Source organism: Hibiscus syriacus, unplaced genomic scaffold (assembly GCF_006381635.1).
Source record: "Hibiscus syriacus cultivar Baekdansim isolate YM2019G1 unplaced genomic scaffold, ASM638163v2 tig00020138_pilon, whole genome shotgun sequence".
In the NCBI taxonomy this organism is placed as follows: domain Eukaryota; kingdom Viridiplantae; phylum Streptophyta; class Magnoliopsida; order Malvales; family Malvaceae; genus Hibiscus; species Hibiscus syriacus.
The window spans coordinates 556,172-574,393 of NW_024062483.1; the positions used below are offsets into that span (position 1 = coordinate 556,172).

The following is an 18,222-nucleotide window of genomic DNA, read 5'->3' on the forward strand; positions in this document are numbered from 1 at the left end:
TTTTCTTGTTGCTTATGTCCGACCAAAGTAGTCGACGCTAAGTGGGCTAATTTGGTGTGTGCCCTTTTAGTTCCAGAAGTGTTCTTTGAGGATCCTGAAGGGATTGATTGTTCTAGGGTCCCTGAGAAGAGATAAAGAGGCAAGTGTTTGCATTGAATATGAAGAAGGGTGCTGTTGGCAGGGTTTTGCAAATCTCACACTGAGTTATGGAAAAAGGTGCATTCTTTTAAGCTTTCTACATAATTTGGATGATTTTTTTTGGTACTCAATCACGGTTATTGCAGTCATGTTATGTTAAAGAAAAGATCAATATTGAATATCAAATGTGAACCTGTGAGCACTGGCTTGTTGAAATTCTGTTTTTGATTATGGGGATTTTCTGTGTTTGCAGCAACAACAGATAGGGAAGTTCAAGATCGTAGCAAGATAAGTAATCAAATATTTGCCAACTTCGTTGAAACTCGGATCATAGTGTTTGTATGAGTTTTATTTTTCACCTCTGTTGGTGGCTTCTTTAGATCAACAACCTCAGGAATTTAGGGTTTCCTCTTGACTGGGACTAATGTATGAGATGTGCTCTCCATTGTTGAGTAGTTTAAGACAGTAATTTTATTCTTGTACTTTCCAGCAAGTCGCTTGTTCAGGAATATATTCGCCATCTTTTTACCTGTAAAAATCTTCTCATTTTTAACTTATATCTCAAATAAAATTAAAGAAACTTGCACAATGTAATTAAACCCTACCTCTTTATGAACAGATCATATATAAAAGATTTGAATATTACACACATCAAACAAATCTATGGCAGATAATAATAATTTTTTTTTGTTGATAAAAATGGGAGGTCTCATTAAAAATCTCATTCATAACCATCAAGTTGCAAAAATAACTCGACGGACATTGGGAGGAAAAGAGTACCTCAAAAATTTTATTCCTGTAAAACCAAGTACATCCAAAGTTCTTTACACTCACACAACCAATATACAACCTCAAAAATAACCCACTCTAAATTGCCTGCTCAACTAAGACCTCTCTATTTGGAACTAGTTTACCACCTTGTATTACAACGTAAACTTCCTATACATACCAAAACAGTAAAAAAAAACTCCACATAATTACCCAATACCTGATTTTGCAAGCTCATCAGCCTTCCAATTACAACATCTCTGAGTATGCCTTAGGATAACATTTTTATTTGTCACCACTGCGCAAATTTCCTTAACTAAAGATTCGAACAAGGCTGGGAAAGAACCAGGATTTTTAATCCACTCCAATGCCTTCAAACAGCCTGTTTCCAGAATCAATCTTCCTTTAGATCCCCAATCCCTCCTAAAGAAAAAGCTTAATCCTGCTTTAACCGCCATCAATTCAGCCAATATAGGAGGACCAGGTCCCACCTTTTCAGAGAAAGAACCTAACATCTTACCATTCGAATCATGAATAAGACCACCAATACTCCCTCTAAGCCACTGCTTTTCTACTGCCCCATCAACATTAATCTTTAGAAAACCTGAGGGAGGCGGGACCAAGCAGGTGAGAGGGAAATCGTCCTCTTAACTTTCCACTGAATATCCGCCAAGGATAGATTACTCACTAAGCTATCAAACTGCTTCTTCGCATTAGGAAATTTCGCCGCAAACCAAGAAATCAATCTAAATCTGCTTAGAAATTCCAGTTGCATTGAATCGAAACAACCTTCTTTGAAAAATAATTCATTCCATTTCCACACCGACCATATGATCGCGCCTGGTATTAACGACCAAATGGGAGAGAAACAAACTAATTCCATCCAAGCAACAATAAGGTCCTCCGGGTTACATGGCAGCACCGCTGTAACATTCCAAAGTCGCAAGAAGGAGCACCAAATATCCCACACAAACTTGCATGTTACCAAAAGATGCGAAACAATTTCTACTTCAAGTCGACAGAGAGGACACAAAACATCTTCCACACCTTCAATGCCTCTCTTAACAAGATCTGATCTGACGGCCAATTTCTTATGAATTACTTGCCATATAAAGATTTCCACTCTCGGGGGTGCCAACCCAATCCAAGCCTTCTTCGTCCAAACATAATTAATAGTTTGTCTTTCATACAATAGCCTAACACAAGACTTTACTGAATAAATACCCTCCCCATTCCCCTGCCAAACGCATCCATCATTCTTCTCCTCATAGCAATGAATATTGTGTTGCAAGGACATTAGCTCTGTCCATTACTCAACCTCCCAATCAACAAGATTTCTTCTCGAAGGAATGTTCCAACAGCATCCCCATTGATCTTGACATCTAAAGTCAGCAATCGTTCCCACCTTATTGACTGATAACGCGAACATTCTTGGAAATTGCACCTTAAGAGTGAAACCACCCAACCAGTTATCTAACCAAAACCTTAAAGATTCACTATTCCCAACTTGAAGTTTTAAATTATTTTGGAGACACTGCCCAAACTCATCCTCCTTCTCGCAATTGTTCAGAATTCCTTTCCAAATCCAGGATTCCCTATTCGTTATTGTAAGTTCAATCTGAATCGCTCTCGGGTCTACATTGTACTTACTACACACTAATCTTTTCCACCAAGTGTTCTTTTCTATCGTAAATTTCCAAGCCCATTTCCCAAGGAGTGCTCTATTCAATAAATTCAAATATGGAATACCAAGGCCTCCTAAATGTTTAAGGAGGCACACGACTGACCATTTAACCCAATAAATCTTCTTCTTCTCTTCTGACCCTCCCTACAAAAACTTGGCCATGATCGAATTTAACTTCTTCAAGACCTGAGTTGGAATTCTGAAAATGGACAGATAATATATGGGCAAGGAGCTAAGCACTGATTTCACTAACACCACTCTCACAGCTAGAGACAAGGAAGCCGCTTTCCACCCTGCTAATTTTTTGTACAATATTTGGACTATCGGTTCCCAAAGCACATTTGAATTCTTCTTCGCATCAAGAGGCAGACCCAGATACTCAATTGGAAACTCCCCCGTAGAACACCCAAGTTCGTCTGCCCATTCCTTCATAACAAACTCTTCCATGTTAATTCCAACAATACTGTTTTTCCCCAAATTCAACTGCAGACCCGAAATTAACTCAAAAATGCATAGCACTCTACTAACACTCTTCAACTGACCCAAAGAGGCATTGCAGAAGATTAGCATATCATCCGCAAACTGAAGATTTGATAACATGAAAGAATTCCCTACCTTCCTGATTTCAAATCTATAAAGAAGCCCCAAATTTACTGCCTTAAACAACATCAAATTTAGCACTTCCCCGACCATATTGAATAACAACGGGGACAAAGAACACCCTTACCGAAGCCCTCTAGCAATCCTAAACTCTTCCGTCGGAGACCCGTTGACTAAAACAGAGATAGAGGTCGTCGAAATGCACTTTAATATCCATGAGCACCACTTCATACCAAATCCCATCTTCTCCATAATCTTTAACAACATCCCTCAATCGACACAATCATACGCCCTCCTGAAATCCACTTTAAACGCCACTCCTTTAAGTCCTTTTTTCCTCCAGTGGTCTATACCTTCATTTGCCAAGAAAGAACAATCCATAATCCGTCGACCCGGGATGAAAGCAAACTGTGATGGCGCTACTACATCATTAATACAGCCTCTCAACCTCCTAGCGAGAACCTTTGATAACATTTTATAAAGAGCCCCCACAAGGCCTATCGGCCTATAATCATCCAACCCCTTCGAATTCGACTTCTTAGGAATGAGCGTAATAAAGGAATGATTTATTTTATTCTCCCAGTTCTTCCCCATAAAAAATCGTTGAAGAATCTCATTATTTCAGGCTTTAATTTGGGCCAAAATTTCTTGAAGAAGCCCATACTTAAACCATCATGACCCGACGCTTTACTAATATTCGTCGACGTAATAGCCTCCCAAACCTCCTCCTCCGAGAAGGGCCTTTCCAACAAGCTTCTCTGATCTTCCGAAATCCTAACAAAATTTAAGTCCATCGACGCCACATCTATTTAAATGGAATACTGCAATCTTGAATTTAAAAGATTTGCAACCTATATTATCATTACTACTATTTAAATGGAATCCTGCAATCTTGAATTTAAAAGTTTTGCAACCTATATTATCATTACTACTATTTAAATGGAATACTGCAATGATGATGAATGTATTCAAGATGAAAAAATAAAATCAGAATTGAATAGTATGCATTTGACACTAGGATAATTGCATAAACATGCCCCTTTCTTTCCGAGTTATACATCTAAAATTTAATCAATATCTCAATAACACACCTTTTTTTCATACGAGGGGTTCTTCCTCGATTGAATCATCCTCCATATCCATTGAAACTTCATTAGTAACAAAAATACGTCAAATGATCCATAACAACGAGTTGGAATTAAAGGTTTTGAGAAATTCTCGGCTACTAGTGTTTTTGTTCAATGGTTGGCTAAAGATAATACCTTGACCACCATGGCCGCCAGTGTGCAGACATCTGCCATCATCTTGATCTTTGATCATACAACCAATTCGAACGATGCATAAAAATTCCACTTCCGAGCAAAGAAACTGAAATCATATCATGTTAATTAGCATTCCATCATTATTACTTACTGGTCCAAATTTCAAGATTTAGGCTTCTTTGGTGTGCTTGAATCCCCCGACTCAGCCTTGCGCTTGATTCCCAAGAAATGCTCAACCTATAGAATTGGAATGGTAAACAAAAATTAACCAAACATAATAACTTGAAAGTAGCAAAAATTCAATTTTTTTAAACACAAACGAAAGCTTTTCACCAAATTTGAGAATCATCCCCATTAATGAAGAGTCATAGATACAAGACTGGTTTTCATGTATCTTGTAATGTAATGGTCAATACATGTACAAGGTTAAGGATCAACTTGCCTTTCTATCAGCAGTCATAGGTCTCAAGCTTCCTGGAAAATCCATCTCAACAGTAGCAATGCCGCTTGTAGGGTCACTAGTTTGCCTGAAATTATCACACAAGAAATGAGGAACAATTGCAACCTATTGAAAATGTAATGAACAAGCACTCAAGTTAGTAAATGATAAAAAAAAAGCAGTGGTAAGCCATAACAACAGTAGCATAAAATGGTAAACCAAGCTTCATTTCCTACAAGAACAAGTCCGGTTGATTTCAGACTAATAGTCACAAGGTCGCAAACCCAGAATGAAGGATATATTACCAATGGAGTAGACCAAGTAGATTTCGGATGTCAAGATCGTAGAATGTCCATTTCAGAAAAACTGAAGATCACTATACTACAGGTAAGAAAGAAGAAGAAACTAGATATTACATCCTAATTCCGAGTAGCTGATAAGATATGTGAACTTGTTTCAGTTCTTGAACTAAAATTTAATTTCAATCCGAGAAGCTAAGATCACAAATTAACACAAGCAAATGTGAGACATACCCTGGTTTGACATGACCATTAAGGACAAGGTAAGGTGTTTTCAGCTGAGATTGAGCTTCCCTCATTCTCTCTACCGAAAGTGAATGTGTATCTGAGTTTTTCATTTGCTTCATCTTCAATTCTTCTTGATATTGCTTCATCCGTTTTTCTAGCTTCATTTTGCCTATCCCCTTGCTAGGGATGGGCATGGGTCGGGTTTCGACCAACCCGACCCGATTTTTTGAGAGAAAATCCGAACCCGACTCGACCCGACTCGAAATAATAAAAAATATTATTTTTATTCAATAAAAACAGTGATTTAATTTTTTTGATAAGAATTATAGGCCTCGTTAAAAACCCCCTTCTTGATTATAAGAGCTTGTAAAGAAGCTCCTTAATTAGTGGAAGGAGGAAAAGAGTGCCTAAGAATTTTATTCAACAATTGAAAATACATAAGATACAACCAGAAAAACACCCATTCAAAAACAGAAAAACAGAAAAACAGAAGACACCCAAAAACAACCAAAACCAGCAACACTGACTTAGGGTAAACCAATTTAGATACCTGATTGGTTTACCTTTTACAAGACTACCACCACCCTTACAGACTCAAAGCTTATGCATACCCCGAGAAAACAACCAATCCCCTGCTTAGCTAACTTATCACCCTCCATATTACAACTCTTAGGAATCCATCTAAGAACATCGTCCAAAGCATAAATAAGAGCCCCAATTTCCTCTACCAGATCACTGAAGGAAGTAGGGGCAGAGTGTTGGTTCTAGATCCATTCCATTGCACTTTTTGAATCACTTTCAATAATAAGTCTTCCCTTCTTAAACCAACCAGATGAATAGAAAAAAATCAATTCCCTCCTTAATAGCTTTCAGTTCTGCCAAAATAGGAAGAGTAGTCCCTACTGCTTTAGAGAAAGTAGCTAAGGTCGAGCTATTTGAATCTCTTAAAATACCTCCAATTCCACCTTTCAACCCATCACCTATAATTGCCCCATCCACGTTAAGTTTAAACATATCCAAAGGTGGAGGTGACCAACCAATAACCTTTTTAGAGCTAGAAGTTTTTTTGAATCTTATCGGCTTGCGATAGATCCCCTACTAGCAAATATGTATGCAAACAAGAGTCGGGTATTTCGCAAGGTACCATTTAGCCAACCTAAGTCTAATGAAGAAGAATAGAGTTATGCTGTCCACATTTTCGTTGTCAAACACCACCAAGTTCATAGCCTTCCAAATTGACCATAACACGACAGCCGGGATAAACCTCCAAATAATAGAATTTTGTCTTAGGTTTGCCCAAGAACAGAGAAGGGAAGTGGGATCTTGAGGCAAAGCAGTAGAAATATCCCATAACTTTAGTATTTTGTTCCAAATCTCTCTTGCAACAGAACATAATAAGAATAGGTGTTCTACTATTTTCTCATAATAACCGCATAACGGACAAAGAACATTATCCAAAGGGATTCATCTTTTCTTCAACTCCACTCGGACTGCCAATTTACGATGGCAAATTTGCACAGAAAGGTTTGGACTCTAGGAGGAGCCAAACCTGTCCACACCCACTTCTTCCACTCAAAACTACCTTCAGAATTGCTCGACGTCTGTCTGTCTGTAAGACTAGACCGAGTACAAACCAGCCCCATTTCCCGACCATGCAAGAAAATCCTCCATTGAACCGGAAAGCCCTATATTTTCGAGCAAAGATATTAGAGTAATCCACTGCTCCAATTCCCAATCACATAGGTTTCTTCTTAGATGAATATTCCAAACCCAAATATTATTATGAAAACCACCAAACTCGAATACAAGCCCCCATTTATTCGTCGACAAAGCAAAAATTCTGGGAAATTGAGTTTTCAAAGTCAAATTATTCACCCAAACATCAGTCCAGAAGGTAATCGACCTACCATTCCCCACTTGGATCTTGGAATTTGTTCTCAAACACTCCCCCATCATATCCTTTTTTACATAATTATTCAAAATACCCATCCATACCCAAGAATCTATAGGTGAAGCAGCCTGTGTTATTGCAGTAGATAAGTTGCTAACATTATTTTTACATCATATCATCTTTTTCCACTGACTGTTTTTTTCATTTGCGAATTTCTAAACCCATTTCCCAAGCAAGTCTCTATTCATCAAGCTAATTTCAAGGATTCCCAACCCTTCCTCTTCAAAAGGCTTACATATCGAATTCCAATTCACCCAGTGAATTCTCTTCTTAGATTGATCTTCTCCACATAAAAAAATGGCCATCAACGAATTTAACTTCTGAGTGACCTTTACTGGTATTCTGAAGATAGAGAGGAAAACAATCGGCAATGATGACAATACAAATTTAACCAACACAAGTCAGCCAGCCATCGACAAAGAATTAGCTTTCCAACCTGCTAGTCTTCTATTGAAAAGTTGGATTACCGGTTCCCACAAACCTACAGAATTATTCCTTGAACCAATCGGTAAATTGAGGTATGCCATTGGAAAAGACCCCACTCCACATCCCGCTTCCTTAGCCCAATCCTTTATCCTATCAACCTCCAAATTGACACCATACAAAGTGCTCTTTGACAAATTTAAATACAGCCCAAACATAACATTGAAAACCCTCAAAACTCTCATAATATTTAAAATCTGCATCAGTGAATCACTGCAGAATAATATTAGATCATCTACAAACTGTAGATGGGTCAAATGAAAGGAATTACCATCCCTACCGATGTTGAACCCTTGAAAAAGCCCTAAATCAGCAGCCTTGATCAACATTAAGTTTAAAAGTTCCCCAACTAAATTGAACGGGAGAGGGGACAGACTGTAGCCTTGTCTCAACCCTTTAGTAATGTGGAATTCCTCAGTTGGAGATCCATTCACTAACACCGAGATTGAGGCTGTAGGAATGCATCGATCAATCCAAGAAATCCATTTATCCCCAAAACCCATAACCTTCATTATTCTCATTAAAATTGGCCACTCCACCGAATCATAAGTCCTACGAAAATCAACTTTGAAGACTACTCTACGCCTCCCCTTTTTCCTCCAATACTTTATGCCTTCATTAGCCAAAAGAGCACAATCAAGCAATTGTCTTCCCGGAATGAAGGCAAATTGCGATGGGCTAACTATGCCTTTAATAACTGAAACTAGCCTCTTCGAAAGCACTTTAGAAATTATTTTATATAAGCTGCCAACAAGACTTATGGGTCTAAAGTCTTCAATTACCTCTGGAGTCAGTTTCTTGGGGATTAGAGATATGAAAGAATGATTAACCCCGTTCTCCTAATTCCTACCTCTGTGAAAATCCTGAACAAATTTCATAATATTCTTCTTTATTATAGGCCATAAATTTTTAAAAAATCCCATAGTAAACCCATCCGGACTAGGTGCCTTCGCGCTGTCCGAATAGAAGATAGCCTCCCAAACTTTCTTTTCCGAAAAAACAGCCTCTAAACCTTCTTTTTGATCATCTGTTAATTTGGCAAAGTTCAGATTTATTTCGTCCACCTCCAGAGTTGATAAAAAAAAGAAATAGCAGCTCTAATCTGGTCCGGATCAGTAACCTCAACACCCGTCATTTTCAATGTCGAAATGGCATTTACTCTGCTCCTATTCAAAGCACATAAGTGGAAGAATCTTGTATTTCTATCCCCATTCATTATCCACTTTTGTCTTGACTTCAGTAGCCAAATACTTTCCTCATTCGTGTGCAAATTCCACAAATCATTCCTCCAACGCAAAAGTTGCTCCCAGTCATGAGCAGAAATACCCCCACCTTGATACCTCAATTCCAAATCATGTATCCTTGTTTCCACATCAGAAATCTGCTCAGAAAACCCATTCTGATTTGTGTTTGGCCAGTTTTTGATCACTTTCTTTGTTCCTTGCAATATTCTAAGCAAACCCCTTCGATCATTCTCCATTTTCAAATTATAAATCGAGTTTTGTATCACCCCAACAAACTCATCTTCCTCTAGCAAATAATTGAAAATTTGAAAAGGTTTAGGACCCTATTCTATGAAATCTTCTTCAAACAACAAAGGATTATGGTCGAAAAGGGATTTAGGTAGTAATTTTTGAATTACTTTTGGAAAGTTCTGAAAGAAGATGTCCGTTAATAAAAACCGATCTAATCTTATCCATGTGGAAGACTCCCTATTATTGCACAAGTAAACCTCCCTCCAACTAACGGTAAGTCCAAAAAATTAAAACCCTGAACAAAAGCGTTAAAAATATCCAAAGAATGCCAATTCTGAGCCACTCTAATTTTCTCCTTTGGATCAAGGTAGGCATTGAAATCCCCCCTAAGCACACTGGCAATTCTAGAGTTTGCACAAAACTGCTCAGATCTCTAAAGAACTCCTCCTTATCAGCCTCTACAGCCGGACCATACACGTTCAAAATTATTCGCCTTAAATTTCCCTGACAAAGCAATAAATCTGTTATGAAAAAATTCCCTATTGACTTCAAAAAAGTTTTCATTCCACAAACAGATTAAGCCCCCCGCAGAACTAATCGCTGGCTGACAGCTTTTACCTTTCAACCAGATACCCCCCAATTTCCTCCATAAACCATTCTAGAAATTATTAAGTTTAGTCTCCTGCAGAAGCAGAATGGTTGGTTTAACTCTGGTGACTAATCTAGCAACAGCTCGGACTTTTTCTGATTTCCCCAGTCCCCTAACATTCCAGGAGATCATTTTAAATTGAGACATTTAAAAAACAATCATTACAACCAAGAACAACCAGTCACCAACACTCAGGAATCCCGTGGAACCCCTTTCAACTCCATCCTCATGATCTCATCTTCGAAAACTTCATGCCCTTCTTTAAAAGAAATCCCTAACATGTCACATACCTCTATGGTAGCAGCTACTTCACTTCTTGCATTACCCGAAGGGTGTGAATACTCTGAAGTTCTGCTATCTTGGTCCAAAGAATCCCTACACAAACTCCTATCCACCCTTCTATATACTCTATCAAGAAAAGTAATAGAAACTTCACCCTCCGAGCCGAAACTACCAGAATTAGTGGGAGCAATTGTTAACTTCCTATGAGCCGCATTATTCCAGGGACAAGACAGAAATTGGAACGAGTTTTTAAAACTAATTCCCTCCACTCCCAGTGATTTCCATTTGTCATCCAAAGGAACTATTGAGCATCTCACACCTTGATTCCCATCTAACTCTCTGACACTCAAACTCAAAAGTGAACCATGAGAACCTTCCTTCTCTGAACCATCTTCATGAGTCGCATCCTTCAAGACTGACTGCTGAAAAACTTCCCTTTTCTTCATCCGATAAACTGTCTGTATATCATCCCCCAATTCACTAATTATAACAGACTTATTACCAACTCTTTTATGACTAGAAAACCCATTTGCAAGCCCACTAATCTCCACCGACCCCATTCTAAAATTTAACCCATTCTCTAGGTCACAATTTCCAGCCCCCAAAGAGAAAACTCCCCTGCTCAAGCCCTTTTCTCTTCCATCAATAAATCCCCCCAACACTTCCTGCTGACCTGGAACTCCACCAGATGATGTCTCCACCAAACATAAATTAACAGCCCCACTACAATCACAAACTGCTTTCTCCTTGACACACCCCTCGCCAAGCGTGCCAACCCCACATGGAGAATCCCAGACCCATGCTTCCACTCTGACCTATGAGCCTGACATCTTCTGACTACCCATTAGCCCATCTTGCCCTCCACTTCATCCTCTTGGCTCCAATTCTGTGAATTCTCCGCCCAAGGATCCACTGTACCGACTTCTTCAACCACCTCGTCTAACATCGGAAAAAAATCTTCACCTCTTTCCACCTTAATTTTAACAGTAAACGACGTACCGAACGTTTTAACATAGACCTGAGGATGTATATCGAACAGACTTGCAACCCTTACCAGCAAGCGAGCCACTCTGCAATCCGATCTCTGAACAGATTGATCCTGAATCTTCACTATAGAGCCCCATCTAGAAGCTAAACTTGTGAAAAAATCAACTGACCAGTAGTTTAAAGGAACACCTATCAAATAAACCTTACAGTACATCAAAGGGACATTATTCACGTCCAAGACAAGTTCCAACCTATCAAACTAGAATGAAAGAACCTCCCATTTCTCTTCCAACGTTGCAACTTTCTCCCCTACAGAGCGGAAAACTACTAAGCATGCATTAAAAGCATGACCCCAACGAACCACCTTAGCATTGATACCGTCAGTTTTAAGCGCCCTCTGCCCGAAATCAACTTCAAAGGTCTCCTTACAAATTCCTGTTAAAGACGCTCTCAACCAAGAACTTTCCTCCTTTGGAATGAACACATCCAGAGGTTTCTTCCCCTCTCTAGAAACTCCATAACTATACACTCCCCTGTTAACTCCATATCTACTCACCTTCGTGCCCTCACCTTTCTTAACTCCCACAACCGTATCCTTATATGACCTCCAATCATAAAGCTTGTTCTACAACATCTTCCCACCATCATGGACTCGGGATTTCAAGCTTCTTCCCTGATGCTCCTCTGCTCTTGCACTCCTTGCCCCCACCACACTATTACGCTCCAAACTCCTCGAACTACTCTTCCTCTGAAATCTCGCAATCGACACCGAAATTTTCCTCACATCAATCAATGCATTATTCAACCTCCCTTTGCAAGAAACAAATCCTCTCTACTTGCGAAGTGCACAAAGGCAAATGTGCAATACTTATAATTTGGTCTCCTATTAACGAAAGGAATGAACACCTTAATCACTTTGCCATAAAGATTAAAACAATCCCATAACTCCCTTTTGCTCACTCTCCTACTAAGGATGTCCACAAAGGCAACCCACGAAACTCCTCCAGATAAAGATCTACCTTTGTGTGAAGAAGCACTACCCCCTAGTTCTCACTCGCTCTCTCTTTAACTTTCTCACTCATGATTTTTTTTTAAAAGTGTCACTTTCACGAATATAACAGTGATTTAATTGAAAAAAAAACAATATATAAAGGGATATTATTGTAATTATTCCTAAATATATTAGGTAAAATTATATTTTTTTCCGGATCGGATCGGGTATTTTTCACCCTACACCAGAATCCTACCCGACCCGAACATCACCTTTAAAAAAATGACCCGACCCAACCCCCATTTTTTTAAAAAACTGACCCAATCGGGTAGGGTCAGAACCCGTCGGGTTCAGGTCCCATGCCCATCCCTACCCCTTGCCATGAAATTTATGAGAAAGCATCCGAAAGGCTTCCTTGGGAGTCATCTGGAGAAGACAAGGTCCTAATTTGTAAGCCCAAATGCACAGATAATAAGACATTAATTTTAAATATATCAACATTGGACTTGTTCTAGACCACAAATTTTGATACCAAAAACAGTACACTTCAGCATGCTATGAGCTTAAAGCATTTATAATCCTTGACAAAATTAGTTTTATTTTTTCTGTTATTTGACATTAATATAATAGATTATACTCCCAAGGCATAGACTTAATAAAGAAATATAGATCAGATTGAAGTCCTTACAATTCGGCTAAATTCATCTGTCATTTCGATGCGAATATCTTTAAATCTATCATTTTGATGATTTTCGTCTACAATGCCAACAAGTTTGCTCTTTTTCTTGTCCATGTTCCGGCCAACCCATTCAATAGTTTCTGTAAGTGTTCCTCGATCTTTAAGCGGCTTCAGTACACCTGATAATCCTTTACCAACTGCAACTTCATGAATGGTTTCATCTGGAACAATCTCATCCTTATCCTCACTTGCAGGCTTTTCATCAGCATTAGCATCAGCTACTTCCGAGTTCCGACCATCCACCCACCTCATTTTATGCAATTTTTTTTCTTTCTTGTTCAGAAGCTCCCGGCACTTCATCCTCATTCATGAGAACATCTTCATTGTCGGGCTTATGTGCTTCTGAACACCAAACCAACATTAAACGTTATTACCAGAAAGAAATTATGAGCATAAAGATAACATTCTTTTTATTATTATTGAAGAAGGGATCAAGTTGGTTGGTCTAAGCACTTGTGGCCAAAAGATAAAAGAGGGATGTTCAAAAAACAAAATAAAAACTAAGACAAAAATTCATAAGTGGTGTAAAATCTAGAACCTAAAACTTCCATGAGACCACCCGGGCACAGAAAACTGTGAGGATAAAATACATAATCCAGGCTATTAGCAGATGATACAGCATCTGGCAGTACACGAACACACAAGAAAGGTGGATATGTTTTGAACAAGATCATAGTGACCCAGATTTTGAAAGAAAGTAAACCTTCATCAAGCTGAAGACCCCAAACAAACTCCTCCATCTCTATGATTACAACCTTGTTTTCTTGTGCCTCTCCAATGGAGGTGTTTTGATCATCTGTAGTTTGATTGCTGGTGGCTTTGCTAGCAAGAAGCGCGATAATTTGTGGAGCTGATTTTTCTTCTTGCTTTTTAAGAGCTAACCTCCTTGCTTTTTCAAGCGATTTATAAAGATCCTCTTCATCATCAGCAAAAATTTGATTTTCATCTTCCTCGGGTTTTACTGTAAGAGTTTGTTCAAGCCTCAGTAGCTTTGATGCCTCATCTGCTTTGGCATATGCTGCTTGGTAAGCATTATTTCTCTTTACAACCTCAGATTTGGCCTCCTCCTCTTTAATTGCTTGTCTTCTAGAGTAATTTCTAGATCCAAGATCTCCAGCACCAAGCCCAGCAGAGATGGCTTCTGCTTCAAGGGCATCTATATCCAACTTCTCTTTCTTCGGCAAAGCTTTCTTCTTTTTGGGCTTTTTAAACCGAAGCATTTCCTCTTGGGTGTAATAATCTGATGAAATCTTCGCAGCATTATTAAGATCTTCAACACGGTTATTAGTGGGAACTCATTGCAACCTTTTACGGAGTTGCCAAGTGAATAAAACAAAAATAAGAGGGAACATCAGTAGCATAAAAATGTTAAAATATGCTTCTAACAGCTCAAAAAGACCATTAAAAATTACCTCTTCTAATTACTTTTCAGCTTCACCAGTAAAGCGCCCCATTTCATCCAGAGTCACTCCCTGAAAATAAATAATAAGTAAAAAAAAGTCACCAATGACCAAATGCCACTTTTCTTCCAATAAAAATACAAGGAAGCTTTGAATTTTAATTGAAATTTGAAAAGGAAAAGAAAGATTAAGCTTGAGGGAAAAACTTATAAACAAACCTCATCTGTGGCTGGATCGTCATGTTGTGGCAGTATCTTTTTTTTATAGAAGTTGGAGGTCTCATTAAAAACTCCCTTCGTATTCGTCCACATACTAAGAAGTATGTTAACGAACATAGGAAGGAAGAAAAGAGTACCTTATATTTCATTGAATAAAACGCCTCATTACATATGAAAACACGAAATACCCTCAAACGAGGATAAACACCATTACAAAAAACATAATCACCTAAAGCTCTCACCTTCTCGACCACAAAAATCAAAAGGCAATCACCCTATACCTAAGATAAACCTCCATCAATAGGAAAACAACCCAACATTTAATGACATAACATACATAAAAACAACACCTAAAACCATTAAACCAAAAACATTCGCCTTTGAAGGGAACTCCACAAAAATACCAACATGTATCAAAATCACCAAAAAAATCAGCTCGATAATTATCTTTAATGAACCAAAACCACACTTCCTTCCCTTCAATCAATGTTTCCTTGCCAATAAATTCAGAACTCTTTTCTTTGTCTTGCATTTCTTCGCCACACGATTAGTTCTTAATTTCGCAGGGATAGGGGGCACCACTGGGATATCTTCCTTTAATTGAAATGTGTCAGTAGATGAACCATGAGAAGTAATGAGACCCATCATAAGAGCATATTCCGAGGCCCTGAGGCTAACACCATCAGAATGATCAACTGATTTATTAGCTAGATGCTCCACGATATTTAATTTTGAATGACCCACAGCCTCCATTGTGTGCAACCCCAATTTGTTACTCGGTTTCTCATCAATTATGACACTCTTATGAGTGAAACCTTTTCTAAGTGGGGACCTTCAATTGCAACATCTTCGACGGGGTAATTTAAACCTGGGGATGACACTGACGATCCTGACAGAGAATTCTCCAACGTTGCCCCGAGAAAACAATTCAGATCTGGAGAATCATCGACTTCCTCAGGGATCCAAGAGTTTGGTTTGAAAGAAGGCTCAACTTCATGCACCATGATTTCAAAAGAATTAGAACCGACCTTCAAACTCAAGGACTCATTAATCCTTACTTTAGTCTCGTGAGGATTTGAAGTTTTGCACGATCAAAAGATGAAGGAAACTGAGAGCTTTCATCAATTGATACTAATTTGCCCCACCTAGCCGCAATGTTCTTGAAAGTACCCCAATTCCACGCGTGAAAAGGAATCCCTTTGCAAACTACCCATACTCGACGACATTCTACCACTAGATTCTCCGACCAAACTTCAACTCTAGAAAACCACCCTGCAAGAGTCTCTGATTGTTCATTCTTAACCCTTCTCAACGTATCAGAATCCTCGAATATCATGAGAACTACATTCCCAGCAGCTCTCATTAACGAGAAACCGTTGAGTCATTTGTCTTGCATTTGGCTAGCAAGATCACCGATTTTGGTATAATTCTTGCACCACCCTATTAGGCAGTTATCCAAAACTTGAAGTTTAGCTTCGTCAACAACACCATTTACTGTATAGAGATTATTTCTTGTAACATTTTCTCTCTCAGGCTTTAGGTGGTCAACTGGCGAAGACTTTCTCCAAAAAGAATGTCTTGTGTTGTATTTAGAAAAAAAGACTCCAATTTTACTACCATCAATGCGAGCGCCATTCATCTTTGAGATCGCTCTCCGTGCTTCTCCAATTGTAGCAAAGCGAATGAAACCGAAACGTACCCCCTTTGAATTTCTTTTAGTTGGAATGAAGCAGTCAATAACCTGACCGTATGGGCAAAATAACGATCCAAACCGCTTCCAATGGATATTCTCTGGTAAATTATCAATGTATAACGTAAAGCAGCCAGTTCTAAACCCATTGTTGATTCTTGGATAATCTTTCTTCCTCCAGTAGTTAAAAACGTGAGAATCCTGAGGAAGGATTTCCGCCTCAGAAATCTGCGCAATGGCCCCTTCCACACTCCTTGCTTCAACCAACGAATCATTCCTATTCTTGTTTGTCACCAACACCATCCTCTCATATTCTTCCGCTGCCACTGTACTACTCAGCTTCTTCCTCACCTCCTCTGATTTATGCAGTCTTTGTCTGCTGCCCATCTCTTTGATTTTGATGCTCCGCATCAGTCACCTTCGACAGTATAAAATCCACCCGTTTCGTCTTAACATCTGGTTTTTTCAAAGGATTTACGTTCTTCTTTTCCTCTATCTCGGACTGACGACTATTCTTAGTCTGACGAGCTGAGGTTTCAGCCCGTTTCTCTCTTGCTTCATCGCGATTCTTGAATGTCATTTTGAATGCAAAGGCTTCCAAACTATTTAATTTTGAACCAAAAAAACCAGAGATGAAAAGGTTTATGACAACGTGCGTGAAAACCCAGAACCAGCAGCAGCGTTCTGAATAGAGCTCCTGAACAGTGACAGTAAAATTCAGGTGAACGGCAGTGGGTGTTCACAGTTTAATACTTGGGTTTTTTCACGAGCTTCCGGCGTGCACAGCTGGAACGAACTTTGAAGACTGCTGATGAAAAAATCGGCGAAGAAAGGCGTTTAGATTTGCTCCGATTGAAGGGGAATCAATCGAAATAAACTAGGAAAAAGGAAACTCTATGGATAGATGATGATCCTTAATAAAAAAAAAGGCGTCAAAAGGAGGTCGATGTGTGGCGGCGGACGGTGGTCGGAGTACGGAGGACGGCGGACAGCAAGCGACGGACGGTGGAAGGCAAGCGACGGACGACGATGGAGAAGGCTGTTAAACATCACTCATATTCTCTCTCTCCCTCTGCCCCTGGAATTTTGAAATTTGAAATCTCCTAGGTTAGAGAGAAGCTCCAGCTTCTCTCACTTACTTTTTTCACACGTTTTTCAAAATTTGTTTAAAAAAGAAGGGTAAAAAGCTTGACCTATTATTTTGTTCAATCTAGGGTTTTATATTTAATTTTACTCAACTGAGGTAAACTATTAGATTCAGCTATATAAATCAGAATCTTACTTGCCCTCGTGAACCCCGTTTTTCTTCTTTGTAGCCTTGTAAGCCGCATCTCGCCGCTTCTGCTCTCTAATTTCAGTATTTTCTAGCATAACAATATCTGTCGGAACATACCAGAAAGCTCTGTTACACAAAAATCTGTCACATCATAAACATAGACAAAAAAAAGAATACATGAGTGGCACCCAACACTTCTATACCTTCATTAATGTCACCATTAGCAAGTATGCTTTGATCTGAGTGTTAAAACGACAGCACCACCATCCACCACTTTGTCAAGGCCATGAAGAACTTTAACCCCAGCAAGATCATATGTTAACAGATTGTCCATGAAAAAAAGAGCCAACCAGTCAAGTGCTGAGATACAAGAATAAAAAAAGACGACACTCAAAATGAAACATTAGACCCTATTCATGACAATGAACAATACCCCTTTTGGCCTACCCATATGAAGTATTTTACAGAATACAGATACAGTAGTGAAAACATGGTTTGTAAATAGCAATAACTTAATCCACGACTTCCAACAATATCCTAAATCATCTGCTCTATTTATAATTAATGATTTAGTTATTCACATAATCAGTTGGAGTGTTTGGTTTGCACATCTCAAGAAAGACAAAGAAGGATAGATATGGCACTAACAGAAACAGACTACAT

General features: G+C 38.9%; 1 protein-coding gene across 2 annotated transcripts; it reads right to left on the reverse strand.

Moving 5' to 3' along the window:
- Positions 1 to 13,060: 13,060 nt before the first annotated feature.
- Positions 13,061 to 18,222, reverse strand: LOC120209777 (SART-1 family protein DOT2-like). Of its 2 annotated transcripts, XM_039208692.1 has the most exons (5): positions 17,763 to 18,222; positions 17,566 to 17,662; positions 14,388 to 14,447; positions 13,679 to 14,291; positions 13,061 to 13,317 (listed from the first exon to the last, which is right to left on the reverse strand). In XM_039208692.1, the coding sequence occupies exons 4-5, from the start codon at positions 14,193 to 14,195 to the stop codon at positions 13,229 to 13,231; spliced, it is 606 nt and encodes a 201-aa protein (XP_039064623.1). In that variant the 5' UTR covers positions 14,196 to 14,291; positions 14,388 to 14,447; positions 17,566 to 17,662; positions 17,763 to 18,222; the 3' UTR covers positions 13,061 to 13,228. The 2 variants fall into 2 exon arrangements, with proteins under 2 accessions (XP_039064623.1, XP_039064624.1); XM_039208693.1 differs by lacking the exons at positions 17,566 to 17,662; positions 17,763 to 18,222 and adding an exon at positions 14,594 to 14,612.